This window comes from Poecilia latipinna, unplaced genomic scaffold (genome assembly GCF_001443285.1).
Source record: "Poecilia latipinna isolate Pla-1442-1.1 unplaced genomic scaffold, P_latipinna-1.0 Scaffold360, whole genome shotgun sequence".
NCBI lineage: Eukaryota > Metazoa > Chordata > Actinopteri > Cyprinodontiformes > Poeciliidae > Poecilia > Poecilia latipinna.
In genome coordinates, this window is record NW_015112976.1 from 362,437 (window position 1) to 377,621 (window position 15,185).

Sequence of the window (15,185 nt, forward strand, 5' to 3'; positions counted from 1 at the left end):
GGACTTTTTCATATCCCGTGAATATTGGTCGGGACATGTCCCTACCGTCCCTACCCAAACCTACGCCCATGCTGCGCTCGTAAAACACACCATAGGATCTAAGCAGACCAATAGTGGCATTATTATCCCCGCTCTGCAGGTGAGCCTGACAGCTGAAGCATATAAAGAATCCATATGTTGCAACACAGGAATGTGGAAGATTTAAACTAAAATAAAAACTCATATATGTATTTAAAAAATGATGAATACACATGTAATGAATTATTTTTCCACATTTAATATGTCTTGTAATTTAAAGTATTTATTAATTTCATTTATTTATATCCAGTTTAAAACGAATTTCACTCACTGATGCATTTACATTATATTATATTATATTATATTATATTATATTATAACCTACATTCAGGGAATGCCACGCTGCTTACTTAACAGGGAGGAGTTGCGACACTTCGCTGCTGGACGCAAATTCTCCTGGTGATGACTCCGAGTTCATTTTCTCCGCAGAACAGAGTCGACCCTTGGTGACAGCTCAAGGCTTGTGAACGGGAATAAACTGTGGAGCAGTTCACGTGTAACAATGGGGAGCTGGAAGAATCACGTGCGATCTCAACTTCTTCACAGAGACGATAAAGAAAAACTACCATATGTTGGCGTTTTCAATAGACGTAAGAACAATGTCTCCATATTTACGGATCCTCGTTTGTGATAATTACTGCTTTGGCATAATCGCTTGTGTCCCTCCAGTCACTCAGCTGGAGGACCAATTTGAAATTCGCACAGGGATTTTGGAGGATCTTCAATGTAAAAGGTTGGTATGACCTATTCTTTTGAGACATCGACGTTGTATTTCATTTATATTTTCAGTTATTTATTTATTTATTTTATTTTTATTTTAGTTTGGAACGAGCAGGAGTAGAAGTTGACATAAACACCAAACTCCTTCAACTCCAGTTGAGAGAAAGTGAACACTTGGCAGAGAAAGTGAGTTTAATGGGAAGCACATTAAAAAGTTCTGAAACCTACAAGTAGACATGCGTAAATGAATATAAAATCCAAATATTATTCTTTGTTTAGTAGGCTATTTGAGTTCAGAAAGTAAAACTCATTTATGTAGTCATTACAGACAGAGCTTAGTTCTGTTAATTTTGACAAGTAGTTTCAGTATTTCAGTATTAGAAATTGGTTTATGTAATATTTACATTTCTCCTGACAAATGCATCTTTTGTTTTCTCTGTTTGTCATATTCATTAAAAAAGGAAGAAATAAATGCTTGAACTACTGTATAGTCCTGGGTGCAAGTTAGTATATGTAGAAGGTTTGGGCACATTTTTCATCATTTACAAGCAGCATTATGGAATACAGCTTGCAGCATGGTGAAAGCACTAACTACACTCTTCAAGTCATTGCTATTTGATTTGTTCGGTTCCTGACCTTTAAACTCATGATATTTTCTCATAATCCAATCATCCAATCCCCTTTTTGTCTCCCCAGCTGTCTCAAACTGTCTCCGACATGACCTCAGTCTTGTATGTGAAAGAAGCTGAGGTCCAGTACTGGCAGTCACGGTAACGTACACCCTGGCATTTCCCTACTGCAGCCTCTTAGACAAAAGAAATATGCACAGAAATTGCATGAAATAACTTATTGCACTTAGGATTACTATCTGACTATAAAAGCTTGTGCACTATGCATGAGAAGCATCTGTTTCTATTAAAAATCATATCAGTCTCATTGAATAAATCATGCGTTTCAAAAAATGTTCTAGCTATCTGGACTGGTTTATTCTCTGTTTCAGGGAACCTAAACTGCATGAGAGGAGTGTATGATGAAAACATTTCTGATTTATTTTCAGAATCAATCGCCCAAGGATCGCCAGCAGTGGCTTACATGTCTGCCTGTGGAGTTTACTCTCTGAGGCCAGAGGGTTGTTGGGTGTTTGGCTGTTTTTGAACTGAATTTTAAATAATCTCAAAGATTCTCTTGCTGAAAGATTGAAGAGTGGCTTCTGTGAAAGAACCAAGTCAATTGAATTTTAACCAATATCTTGTTTTGGAACGTGTCCAGCCTGTCGTCCTCTTTGGCTCTATGGGTCATCTCGTTATTATCACTCTTTATCACTCTATTGCCAACTCAGCTCTTAGAAGGATACACAAACCAGAGGATTTCCATTTAGGATTAAACAAAAATCAATGTTTAACCAGGTTTTCTAGTATTCCTTTGACTTTAACATCTACATTAGCCTTTTTTTCAAACCAGCTTTTCTTTTTCAGAGCATTCTTGGTTAGAACATTGAACAAGTATGATCAGAGTTAGTCTGTGTGTCTTCTTCATATTACTCAGAAGAGTTGGTTGAGATGACATCTGAGCCCATTTAAGAAAAAAAAAGCTTGCTGTTGAGTTTTTTAACTTGTACCTTGACCATCAAATATCTGCGTTTAGGAACAGAACTACAGAGAGATCAATGCATGATGACCATTTCACAACTTTGCTGTTGCAGCGTGTCACAACACCGCCAAGAGGCGCTTACTCTGGCTAAAGCGAAAAACAACTTAAAGGCTGCCCTCCAAGAGTTTGAGTTCACCATGGAGTGTCAGTCCAAAGAGCTAATGGCCCTACGCTCAGAGCACACCAAACTGAAGGAGGCGCTGGAGCAGGCCCACAGAGACAAAGAGGAACTCGTGCAGCGATGGATCGAGGAAAAGAGCGCTGAAGCAGATCGACTGAATGAACACAACGACTTAATGCAAACGTAAGAGCATCAAAGTGAGATCAATGTTGTAATCAAAGCTTCAGAAACAGTTATCTGGTCATTGTGAAAGGATGAAATGGCAGTCAATGGGATTTTTTTTCTTTCTTTGTTTCTTTTTTTCCCCTGAAGTTACTTCTTTTTACCAGGTGGCAACATCTGGACAAACAGCTGAAGAAGCACTTCCACGGCGAAAGAGGAAAACGCTTTACTCACTTACTGACAGACGTTACGGATGGTGCGACAGAAGCATCTCAGTCAGTCATTCAGGGTCAGAGTTCTCTCCTTTTAGATATTTATATACAAAATGTTTTCACTTTTTTTTTCTCCTTCCGTTTGGTTGTTTTACTTAAAGTTCTCAACATTATTAAAATTTATATTTAACCTTCCATTGGTCCAAACATGTTGGACTACAGACTCTATGTTTTTAATGGTAACCTTCTTAACATGCCCTTTAAACTGTGGACTTTCTTCTCTTGTCCTCAGGAGTTCAAGACTCTAGACAGGAAGTTGAGATTAAAACGGCATCTCTCCTCCAGAAAATGTCTGGTATCGCTAACCCTGACTTCATAGTAGAGACATTTATTAATCTGTGTTTGTTTAAATGAAGGCATCAATAATGGCACAAAATGGGACGTGCATAGGACAAAAAATGTCTGGTGTATTTAAATATTGTCTGGTGTATTTAAATATTAGCTATGAGCTGCAAAATGTGTTTGTTAAAATAAATATGTTATAGTATCCAATTATGAGCAGATTGTGTTTCGACATAATTATAAAAACACTGAAAATGTTTACTTGAATGTAAGTTCTTGTTTTAAGAGGAATAGGATGATACTTTTTTTGTCTGCTGGTGTTTTTTTGTTGTTGTTTCTTAGGATTTTAAGTCTTTGTAAAAATAACCTTGCTTTGTAAACAGAAAAAGTGTACCTGATTTAAACTGATTATATTCTTGTGGTTTTTATTTGTAAGCCATAATAAAAGTAAAGGAGCATGCTATTTTTTTTCTTTTTGTCATCATGCATAAACGCATGCTTTTTCTATTTAACGCACCATGAGTATGAAACTTTCTTTTCAAAAATGTTTCATTATTTTTCATAAAACATTGTTTTTCCTTCCTCTAATGCATGAAAATAGAAATATCTTTTTTTTATCATTATTAATGTAGGTTGTGTAGATTCTGTTAGGATAATAAAATAAGGAATGAGTAGAGATAAACGTAATTACAAAATAAGAAATTTGGGAAGAAGCATACTCCAGCAAGAAGGCAGTTCTAAGTGCTTTGCATAAAAAAACCCAGCAAATGATAAAGAACGCATTAAATTGCAGTGGCAGAATAAAGAGAAATAATGGAAATTAATAGTCGAATTGTTAACCATGTCAGAAAAAGTCTATTTTACAATTGTTTCAGATGTTTCAGAAATTCTGCACTTGGTTCACCGTGTTTATATTTATAAATGTCAGAAAATGACAAAAAAACATCTCAATATTTTATGAACATTATTTGCAAATGTCCTCTCATCTGCATTTTACACGTTGCTCTGACTTTTGTAGCTGCTTAAGAATAGAGGTGTCCTTTATTCTTTATTGTCCCACAGTTTAATGTGTTTCTTTACAGCAAAGTGGCCCAGATTGCTCACTAGCACAACTTCAGAGGGAAGATTGTACAAGCTATTATTCAATTTCCTGAGCAAATAAACTGGACTACTTTCCCCGTTCTGTATTGCTGTCAGAATTCCAGATCCGCAGCTCCGTGGTGATCTGGTATCAGATTGCATGTTGCCTGTTCCAGGTTTCCATGGTCACCACAATTTTATTTAGCTGTTAAGCTGAACAGAATGTGTGTGTTTCCACTGAAACCACTCAATAGTGACGTCTCAAACTGTGTCAAGATGGTGAAAGGTGGAAAACGCTACCGTGGTATGGACAAGGATGGCCAGTGGGTAAGAAACTGTACATTTTATTGACCTTATGCAGCAAAACATTCAAAACTAAATGCATTCTGGTTTTATTTGTCTTTGTTCTCAGTTTGCGCATCCACACAGTTCAAAGTTAGCATCTCGTGAAGCCTGTACAACTACTGGAGCTATGCTGAGTGAGACTAAAACATTGTTGCCTCAGGATCGGCATGTGAAGCGCTATCCTAAATGGAAAATTCACCAGGTCTGTGTGTTCATGTGTTTAGGAATTGAAATACATTGTTTTGTCCAAATTAGCCAATGAAATCAGATTTTTGACATTGAGTTGTGTTGTGTTGTGAATATTTACGTTTATTGCCGTTACTCCTTTAGACGATTTGACAATGTACAAGAGAAAATAATTTTGAGGAAATTCATGTGTCACATTGATGTGAGCAGTGGCTAAAGTGTAAAGTAGGGAAAAGCACAACCTCACCAACTTGTTTTCCAGCTTAACACTTGTTTGCTATATTTTGCGACTTTTCAGACACCTTTCACAAGTTTCTCAAAAAAGTGAATAGCGACTCTTTTTTATGTTATTAGAGACTTGAATGGCAAATATTGCAGATTTAAGCACATTTACAGGAAATTTTTATTAAATTTGCATGCAAACATTAAGTATAGCACCCTTAAAGAACAATTTAGACAGCTTATCAAACAAAAAATGATCTGGGGTTTAGCTACTCTGCTTGTAAGCTGAAAGGAAAGCTTCCAAAATGTGCAGCAATCGATACGAACACAGCAATTACATTTTTTCTGCTGCTTTCCAGCGATCCAGGGAGGATTATCCATTATCATGTCATGACAATAAGACCACCTTAAAAAGTAGCATCTCAGTCTTCTCTAATGTGAGTATTTATTTAGTTTCAGCACATGAAGGATGTGTTTCTAAACGCTAATGTCCTTTCCACACGTGTCTTTTCTGTGTTTGTGTACATCAGGGTGTGGGACGAAGGAAGTATTCTAGTGATCATATTCAGACCAAGTCTCAGGTCTGTCTGGCCCACGATTCAGGTGAAGAGCCTCCATGCAGCTTCTCTCCAAGCCAACCTGGCTTTACTTCAGTGGAGGTCTTTAGTGTACCTACCAAGAACAGGAGGTTCCCTCGAAACCACAAACTGAGGTCAGAAGAGGCCTTTCAGGAGACAAGGGAGCAATTCATGTGGTTTGGACAAGACACAGCCCGTGTCCCAGTTGGTCTGGATGTGCTGGTAACTGCCAACTTGTCGCCACCTTCAGGACGCTGAAGGTGGCGACCTCCAGACGTACGATGAAAACGTTTGGGTGGCTGGAATAAAAGATTCAGTGAGTTTTAATTTGAGGACACGCAGTCCAAGTGTTGGTTCAATAACAAAACTTCAGATGGTAGTAAAGAAACAAATATGCGTTATTGTGTCATTTATCTCAACTATGGACCAGGACTCTGTGCCTTTTAATAAAGTTTAAATTGAACCGAATTTTAATGCTGTAAATATACTTAAATATTTGACAAAACTGCTAAAAAAAAAAAAATCATCATCTTAGATAGCATTACTCTTTTGAGATTCAAATATTGCTCGAATCCCCATGTACCAAAAATCTCTAATACCTTTTAATCTAAGGCCTCTCCTGGAACCTTTAAATGGTGTCCAAAATCCACATAGCATTTACCCAAATACCCTGGAAAGGGCACAGAAAAGTCACTTGAATAATTACGTATGAGCAATAAACCTCTTCACACTTTTACGTCTAAAGCTAATTTCTTCAAACATCTGCAAAATTCAAAGTTCTTTTGAACACACCTTTATATTTACAGTAATTTAAATTACCTTTTCCGAGCAATTAGTTCTCTCTCTCTCTTTATTATTTTATGGCCCATAAACCTAAGTTCATCATCGAAGTGTCAAAATGTACTTCCAGCTAATAAGAGCCTGCCTGTAATATAATCTTTTAACACTGTGACGTTGATAGTCTCCATGTTTGCCAGATGGGGGCAGCAGACAGGCATGAGTCCTGATCTGGCATGCTCAGGCACACGAGTCCCTTGCTTGGCCAAGCTTCATGAGAGATCTAATAACCAAAACCTCTGTGTGAAATGAGCCCGCTTTGGGAGGGAACATGTGTGGAAAATAATTACAAAAAGAATGTAGCTATTTTAATTCAATGTGTATCAACATGACGACATTAAATTTGAGCATGTGAAATAAATTAGGCCTGATTTGAGTCATAATGGATGGGTTTGTTTCACCCCTGGGGATCAAATGGATGGATATGTTTGCAGCTCCCACAAGAGGAGAGGAAGTGTGGGAGAGTTGTGGAAAACACTCCACGGGAAAAAGAGAAAAAAATAAGAAAAACCAGAAGAATCTGTGACCAGTCCTTTTCTTTAGAGAACGCTACAACCAGCTGCTTTCTTTCTCTAAGTGCTCACTGGGGATGGTGGCTTTTCTCACCAGTGTTTTTTCAACTGATGTAATTAGCTCATCCGCGTACTAGATTAACCTTGTAGGAGCTTGTTTTGCTTTAAGAGAACAAAACACTAAGACAAAATTGTTTTTAGCTTTATTTAACTACATTCATGTTGAACTATGACCCTTTGTAAATTCAGAAGAGCCAAACAGTGATTCCTAAATGCAGCTGCACAACTACCGTGGGACTCAAGAGTGAAAGTACCACAATGATCATAACACTGGCAATATCAGTCAGCTTTGCTCTTGATGTTCATTTTATTTCCATTGGCCAAATCACTCTTTAAGAGTGGCAAATTACATTGCCTGACAAAATAGATATTTTATGTAAATGTTCTTTAGAATTTGTTTAGTTTTTGTTACAGTCACAAGCATCAATGCATTTTATTTGGCATTTGTGTAATAGACCAAAACAAAAGTGATGCAATATTGTGACACAGTTGGTTTTCTAATTTGGCCATCTTTGGTAGCCATCTTTCAAGTTTTCTATGGTCTCTGCTGGCTTTGTACTTTGCCTGTCTTTTGGTTTTGAAGCACCTGTAAAGATAGATTTCTAAGCTTTGCACAGTTTCCTAATTTACATTTAGATCTGGACATTGCTTGGGCCATGCTAACAAATGAAAATGCTTTGTGTATGTGAGTGTATCTGAACCTGTGCCCCAGTCTGAAGTCTGCAAGGTCTTATTTATTTTTCAAGGTTTCCCTGTAATTACCTCAGGCCATCAGCTTAAAAACAGCTGTTCTGAACCTACAAAGAAAAGCATCACCACAATATGATACTGCCACCGCCATAGCTAGCTGGCAGTGTGTTTAGGATGGTTCGCTATCTTAGTTTTTTACAACACAACATTTTCCATTTGTTGTCATCAAACTGTTTAATTTTGGTCTCCTCTAAGTAGAGCACATGTTAATGTTGTTCTGCAGATGGCTTATAGGAAACTGTGAACAGGATTGCTTATTGCTTTCTTTCAGAAATAACTTTTTTTTTTAAATTGTTGTATAATCTAACTATGCCCCTGCTTTACAGATTCTTACATCACCTCCAAGCTTTACGGTGTGTCTTTATAATGTTTTCTCATGAACCTGATCACGTTCAGAGAACAGCTGTGTTAACATTTACATTTAATAACATGTTAGTGAACTTGATTTAGAAATGAGGTCATTTCCGCATTTGATTTAGAAGTATAAAAAAGTACAAATCTTTTTTTTTTTTTCCTCAACTCAACATTCATACACTACCTTGTGATAGTCTATCGCATAAAATCCCAATGCAGTACATTGACATTTGTGGCTGTACGATTGTCAATTGTAAGAAAGTTAAACGTTATAAATAATTTTGCGAGAAATATTGTGAAATAGAATGGACTTAGAATAACTTAGAACTTCTTCTCGGCACAGAAATCTCCAACAAATCACAATAAGTAACCGTGCAGCCTTGTCAGAATAACAGCAGGGCTTTTAAAACATCTCAAGGGAAGAAGAGCTCTTTGGAGAGCTGAAACAACGTGTCAATACGGACCAGCATGCAACATGTTCTGTGAGATCTCGATCTTTCTCTCTCCCTTTGTGTGTGTGTGTGTGTGTGTGTACTCATGTGTGTGTGTGTGATGTTATCCAGAGGCAGAAACTAAGAGTATATGTAAATATAGTTACTTGGTGGAATATCAAACCTCATTCCAAGGACAAAAGACACATCTCGGTAAACAAGCATTCAACCACCAAAGCCTTGTACCTCATAAATATTAAATCAGGCACTTTGAATACTACCTCTTTGGTGTTAGGAGGTTCTACTCTGGATTCTTCCCATTTGCTGTGATTTATTCGCAGGTGCATGCGCCTCTTTGATGTGCTGAGTTGAGAGGGTTTGCACCTGTTAGAGGGAGACCAAAAATGCTTTGAAAACAAGAGGTGGATTTGCCAGACAGTCAAAATAACACCAACAGAAAGAAGATTTGTGTTGCCATGGCACATTGCATGTGTGCGCGCGCGCGTGTGTGTGCTAGTGTGTGTGCCTCTCTAAAAGGCTGCTGTGCTGTTTTGACATACTCTGTTGTATGCAGCAGAATTACTTGTGTCAAATATGACAGATTTAGGTTGTGCAATTTATCCACTTACTCAATAATGATAGGACTTGTAGCAGAATTGGACTGGCGATTTAGTGGTTATTCTTTATTCTTCTGCCAATTACAACTTTTTTTTTTAATTTTTTGCTGTCATGACTTACTGTCCTCGTCATGTTTGAATACTTTAGTTCGTCAAACAAAATTTACTGTGCAACAAATAACGCAATCTGTGTTAAGTGATTATGCCTTGGTCTAAAGAAATTCAACAAATTACCAAAAAGATCACAAAGGCCCATCTCACATTTCCCCAAATATGTTCCTAAATGACTTTTAGGAAATTATTCTGTGGGCTGATTAGCATCTTGTTCCATCAGGCTTGAGACTGAAATAGCTTTATGGGAAAAGTCCAGCAGTGAAACATGGTTCTGGTTGGACAATGGTCTGGAGCAATCATTTATTCACAAGATCCTGAAGGAGAATGTCCAGTTATCAGTTCTTGATATACTAATACTTCTGTTACGCAGCAGGACAATCATTGAAAGCAAGTCAGCAAATCTTTCTCCAATTGGCTAAATAGACAAAATGAATGTTTTGTAGAGAAAGGGCAAATACTTATCCAAAGTGATGTATGCTTGATATAGTTTAACCCTACAAGCAAAAACTAAAATGTTTTTCATTACCCGCTGCCTCATTAACTACATTCCTAAAAAACCTTAAGTGTCAAATGTAACGTGGTAAAAAGTCTTAGCCTGAATATTTGTGTCTTTTTTTCAGGCATGTCTTGAACAACTAAATGATGAATGAGCATGTTCTTTGCCGGATTCTTTATTAACAGACATAGAAGAGCAACAATGAACGATTCTGTTGTTCAACAGTCGTATATATATATATATATAAAATATATATAAAAATGTCTAACTTTACTCAAATAAACTATTCCACAATGGCAGCATTTATCCATTTGGAAAATCACAAATATGATCATGATACTTTATTTTTTGTCCAAAAAAAGTGGAAAAACGTATCAAAATTTTCTGACTCTGTTTATTGTAGTTGGCTTTAAAGAGTCAGACCTTCAAATAGCAAAGTCCAAAATGGTCCTTGAGTTGATTCCCATGGGTAGTTTAAACTCAAACCAGGAGACTCTCTTTAATCTCTTTCAATCACTCCAAATCCTCACAGTCTGCAGGGGGGTTTTTGGCCGTACGTCGGCTGGGGTCCCATAGCAGCTGAACAGTCCTTGTTCCATAGTGGTCAGAGACCCTCCAGAGTCTGAGGGAGGGGATAAAGGTGTCTGGCTATCTCGTTTCCACAGAGAACTAGATAACATCCTGAGAACATTCCCATCACTCGATGAGTTTGTCCAATAGAGATAAGGGTTCCCCTGCCAAAACTTCACAAGGAGACTGTATGTGTGCTGGGGTGTGTGTGTGTGTGTGTGTGTGTGCGTGCGTGCGTGCGTGCGTGCGTGTGTGTGTGTGTGTTGCATAAACAGAGTACTTTGGTGTGTGTTGGCTGTAGCCTTGTCCGTGTTCCAGCTGTGAGGTCTGCCAGTCTGACTTTAAGGGGTACAGAACAAACCGTATTGGAAGCCCAGATCTACCCTGGCATTAAATCACATTCCTTCATGTATTTTTAAAGCCTTATATACAGATTGCATACAAATCTGAGTGTAGGTGGTGAGAACAATCACATTAGACCTCTGTACACACAGACCTTAAAGGCATCAGTCTGCTAAAGTATCCCACCAGGGAGATAACAAGATAATAGCTTATACAAGGATAGCCGAATTAATAATTCATTGTTTATATATGAAGGAAATTGATGTGAATTTACAACCACAGCCGTTGCAGCAATGGAGGAATACATTTTATACTGATTGTGCAGTCAGTTTTATTCGTCTTAATGTAATTTCAGAAGAAAATAAGATGTTGTCACTCTGGGATCCTTCAACAAATCAACGTGATCAAATGATTAAAGAGGAAATAAAACAGAAATATGAAAAAGTAGGTGAAGAGGGTGTAAGAAATGTTAGACAATGTTCTAACAAAATTACAAGTGTTACCAAACTGCAACAAAACTAATTGTTGAACATTTTTTTAAGATAATACAGAAGATTTTAAAGAATGCAAGCATTCTACATCCATGTATTTCTGTTAAATTTGTAAATTAAGATAACATCAAAAAGTGCAGTCAGAAGGGGTTTTTTTCTGACCAGGATTCTTGATTTAACTAAAATGAAGGTTGCTGAATTACCCATGCTTTTTTGTTTGTGGCTTTCTTTCAAAAATGGATCTCTGCAGCTCCTCCAAAAGTTACCTCTTAAGTTGACCGTTTTCTGGTGGAGAGTCTAAAAACTGAACCTGGACATTGGACAGGAAAACTCCAGTGACCTTTCCAGCTCTCCTCGCTGTTCTTTTGCAAGGCACTCTTGGACGCCATAAACCAACTGGTATCTTATCATCTGTGCTTCCCCGTTTCATACTAACAGCGATTACATTCATATGTCTATTTATTTGTCAGATCAGTAAATGAAAAGTTTCTTTGAAAGAGTTGGACATTTTTCAAAAAGCCTTGAGAAACTCCATCAAAAGGATGCTGTCTTAGAAACACATCATGTCTCAAACGATAGATTCTGCTTCAAGTCAGTCATTTGTACATCATAAACTCTATGCTATGGTTTTATCAACAGCAATTGCATTCACAACAACACCATAAGATAATTGTAATCTCATTAGCTAACATGCACCTATGCGTTACAGTCAGGAGGATGACCTCACAGCCCTCTGAGCCTCATTACACTATTTTTTTTTTCTCACCCAAGCAAGAGAAGGCCGCTAATTCAGGAAGGATGATTAGAAACATGTCAGAGAGTGAAGTGAATCACGTTTGACATGTTCCTCTAATTGGAACATGCACACGCAGCTGAACACGTTTAAATTATGTTTCTTGCTGAATGCTGTGGAGACTGCTGTTATTTTTGGGTATCTCCCGCTTTCGGCTCTAACGTAAAGCACATACTCTGCTTAAATAATGAGTCCGGGCAGCTGGCTGAACATAAGTATCTTCGGTAATCTATTTCCAGCTGTAGGAGGAAGCAGCAACAGCTAAAGATGCTTCAGCAAGAACAAAAATCTGTTTTCATACTTACCTTCCGATTTAATCGCTAACTTTCTATCGTATTCCATTGGAGGCATTTGTAGAAATATAAAGAAAAGAAAGTGCCACTCAAAGCTGACAAAAATGACATACCTTTTTCTAAATGATTTTTTTTTTTTTTTTGGTAGTTGTGTTTCTGAGGAGGAGGCTACTTTGTATGAGATGCTCTATAAAATGTCCAAAGTAAAACAGATTCTGCTGTTGCATAATACGTGGCCTTAATGGAGGAGGTACGTTGGGAACAATGGCACACAATCTAATGTCATTATCAAATGTAAATTACTCTCCCGCGAGCTGCTCAGCATTGTATCCTATATTCAGAAAGTTATTCAATTCTCAATTTCACATCGTCTGCACTTTCAAGCCGAGGAGAATCATGAATTATCAGCTGGTAAATTAGCCGCACTCCTGTTTGCACTGATTCAAGAACGACAAGTTATGTGAGATGTTATTTTAAAACCGTACCGCATGCCATTAATGGAAGGGTTAAACAAGGTTTTGTTTTTGTTTTTTTTTGTTTTTAATGATTGCTCGATGAACAGATAACCCGTATAACATTAGCGAATGTTGACCATGAGCGTTTACTTTAATCAGAGCTGGTATGCAGCGGCTAGCTTAAAGAACAATCATGCAATGAGACATGATTCGAGGGACCGACTCAAGGTTGCGGTGAAATATTCATTCAAATGAAGTAAAGAGTGGGGCTGCATAAGAATAACCCGTCTTTAAAGATTAACATAACCCTTGGAGGTGTTATTGTATCCCCATAACCGAGTCAAGACTTCAGCAGGTGCAGAACAGCTCTCCCTCTCTATGAGTTACTGCATTAGGGTCGCTCAAATTTCGTAGCACAATCATGAGCCTCCTGTTCAATCTCTGGAGTAGAAGAATTGCTTTGCATTTTAAAAAGGTCAAACACTCAGATCTCTGCCAAGAGGAACTGAAGGGAAAAATAATGTCTCTTTGGAGAAATATGCAGTCACACACTGCTGATCCTCTCAAAGACTCACTGTATATTGAGCAGATTAGAAGTGTGTGTTGACTGACATCTTCGATAACAAGTGTTTCTACAACAGCAGATCATTTTCCTAAACATCGATGTGGAGAGTGCTTTAATAATTACGCAACTGTGCGCTTTGAATTTACAGTGTGAGGCGTGCACTGTAAGCAGTGTGCTTTGTTTTTTCAGCTGGGCTTGTTGTTTTACTCAGCAATGTGTGACCTACAATTAACACAACTAGGATAAGCCGATAATTAGAGAACAAACCCCTCTGTCGGATGTAATCTGCGACTCTAAAGCGGATTTTAAACAACACTTCTGCTAAATTACAGGAAAACACGTGACGTCATTCAGTGGTGGTTTTTGCATTAACAGTGCCTTGAGTTAGCCCCTCCTTCTGCCACTCCACCCCCCCCCCCACACACACAAGCTAACACAAACCCACACCCAAGACCAAGTCCTATCTGCAAAAAAACTGTTATTATCTAACTTCCAGGCAGTGGTGGTTTCTGATATGGGCGACATGGCCAACCGCCCAGGGCAACATCTCGTGGGGGGGAGCCTGGAATGAGCGCTTCACACCGTCCACCCGCCCACTCTCACTACCAGAGGATCTGGATGTCAGTAGTGCCTAATGCAAAACACAATGCACCACATTACTACTCTTGGCCCCCGCTGGAACCCTGGTTCACCCAGGGCACCAAACAGGCAAGGACCGCCTCTGCTTCCAGGTTTGATCACTCTATGTATCCAAAGCAGGTTGTTTCATCCCAGCTTGCCCTAATGCCTAGAAGGCATTAAATACTCCTTTCTGTGTTTTTCTCAAGCAGAAAAAGTTTGACATTAATATCGTGTTGTGTTTTAAATAATCTTTGTACAGTAGTGTAATCTAGATCCCCATGCAGGATCTGGAGGGCTGCTGCTGGGAAGTCAAAAATCAAACACGACATACAGTAAAATTTCACTGTCATCATCCAACTCTGATCTCTGGCTCTTTATTCTCCTCCTAAGCTGTCCTTCCTCTCTGTTACCAGTGTGAACATATGCTCGCGGTGGCGTGCCTTGTTGGCTGGTCCTGCTCTTTGGAGATTTTGGGCTTGTGCCCAGTATTACACTGTGTTTGGGACAAAATGGCTACAGGAAAGGAAGGATCTCAGCACAGGTCCAAGATCCACCAACCTCTCTAGACCACACACACAGAAAGCACTTTGTACAGAAGCTTCATTCATACCACAGAGAAAACATCAAAGAAATGAATATTATGAGTAATTTTACCCACTTTTAAGCAACAAAGCATATGTTTGAGTTAGATTTTACAGTTTTCAGAAGGTATGTGGTTATGCAATAAGGTAATGGGGTCTACAATGATGAGCAGCGCCAATATCTCGTTGCCACGTCATTATTTAACAAAAGGAGAAGATTTGTAAAAAATAAATAAATAAGTTCAATATATTTGACAAAGATGTTGAACTAAGCCACTGAGGTAGAACTGTCTAAAATGAAAGTTGCAGTGCTTCAGATAAATTAAATGCACAGCTTTTAGGAATCATTTGTCCCTCAGTGTCGCATGTTAAGATACATTTTCTCCATATGTGTAGAGTCAAGGCTACATGTACAGCAGGGGATTGTTAGTTATTCAAAGAGAAGAGCATCTATTTTTACCTCTAACTCTCTTTTTGAAACCAGTTCAGTGTGACACAACACAACACTGATCAGATTTTCAATAAAGTTTCAAAGCTTTGTTTACTTTAGAACATTTCTACAAAATCTGTTGAAGACTCCAAAAGCAAGAAATCAGATTTTATGCAT

The 15,185-nt window shown here is 38.1% G+C and overlaps 3 protein-coding genes across 5 annotated transcripts in view; 2 read left to right on the plus strand and 1 right to left on the minus strand.

Annotated features, from left to right (window-relative positions):
* Positions 1-516, minus strand: part of edrf1 (erythroid differentiation regulatory factor 1) — a 17,557-nt gene extending 17,041 nt beyond the window's left edge. Inside the window, exon 1 of one of the 2 annotated variants that reach the window (XM_015036214.1) lies at positions 429-516. The gene's annotated coding sequence lies outside the window, so the exon portion shown is untranslated. Of the gene's footprint in view, positions 1-403 lie in introns of both variants that reach the window. The other variant, XM_015036215.1, reaches the window with a different exon arrangement.
* Positions 517-554: 38 nt separating this feature from the next.
* On the plus strand, positions 555-3,748 carry LOC106949744 (autophagy-related protein 16). 2 transcript variants are annotated; one of them, XM_015036219.1, is made up of 7 exons: positions 555-668; positions 748-811; positions 900-984; positions 1,495-1,568; positions 2,501-2,752; positions 2,899-3,020; positions 3,236-3,748. In XM_015036219.1, exons 1-7 carry the CDS (start codon positions 581-583, stop codon positions 3,355-3,357), a joined length of 807 nt encoding a protein of 268 aa, XP_014891705.1. In that variant the 5' UTR covers positions 555-580; the 3' UTR covers positions 3,358-3,748. The 2 variants fall into 2 exon arrangements, with proteins under 2 accessions (XP_014891705.1, XP_014891706.1); XM_015036220.1 differs by lacking the exon at positions 3,236-3,748 and having other exon boundaries at positions 2,882-2,975.
* A 792-nt stretch (positions 3,749-4,540) lies between these two features.
* Positions 4,541-6,161, plus strand: tex36 (testis expressed 36). The gene is made up of 4 exons (XM_015036198.1): positions 4,541-4,692; positions 4,778-4,912; positions 5,478-5,555; positions 5,649-6,161. The coding sequence occupies exons 1-4, from the start codon at positions 4,588-4,590 to the stop codon at positions 5,952-5,954; spliced, it is 624 nt and encodes a 207-aa protein (XP_014891684.1). The 5' UTR covers positions 4,541-4,587; the 3' UTR covers positions 5,955-6,161.
* Positions 6,162-15,185: the final 9,024 nt, after the last annotated feature.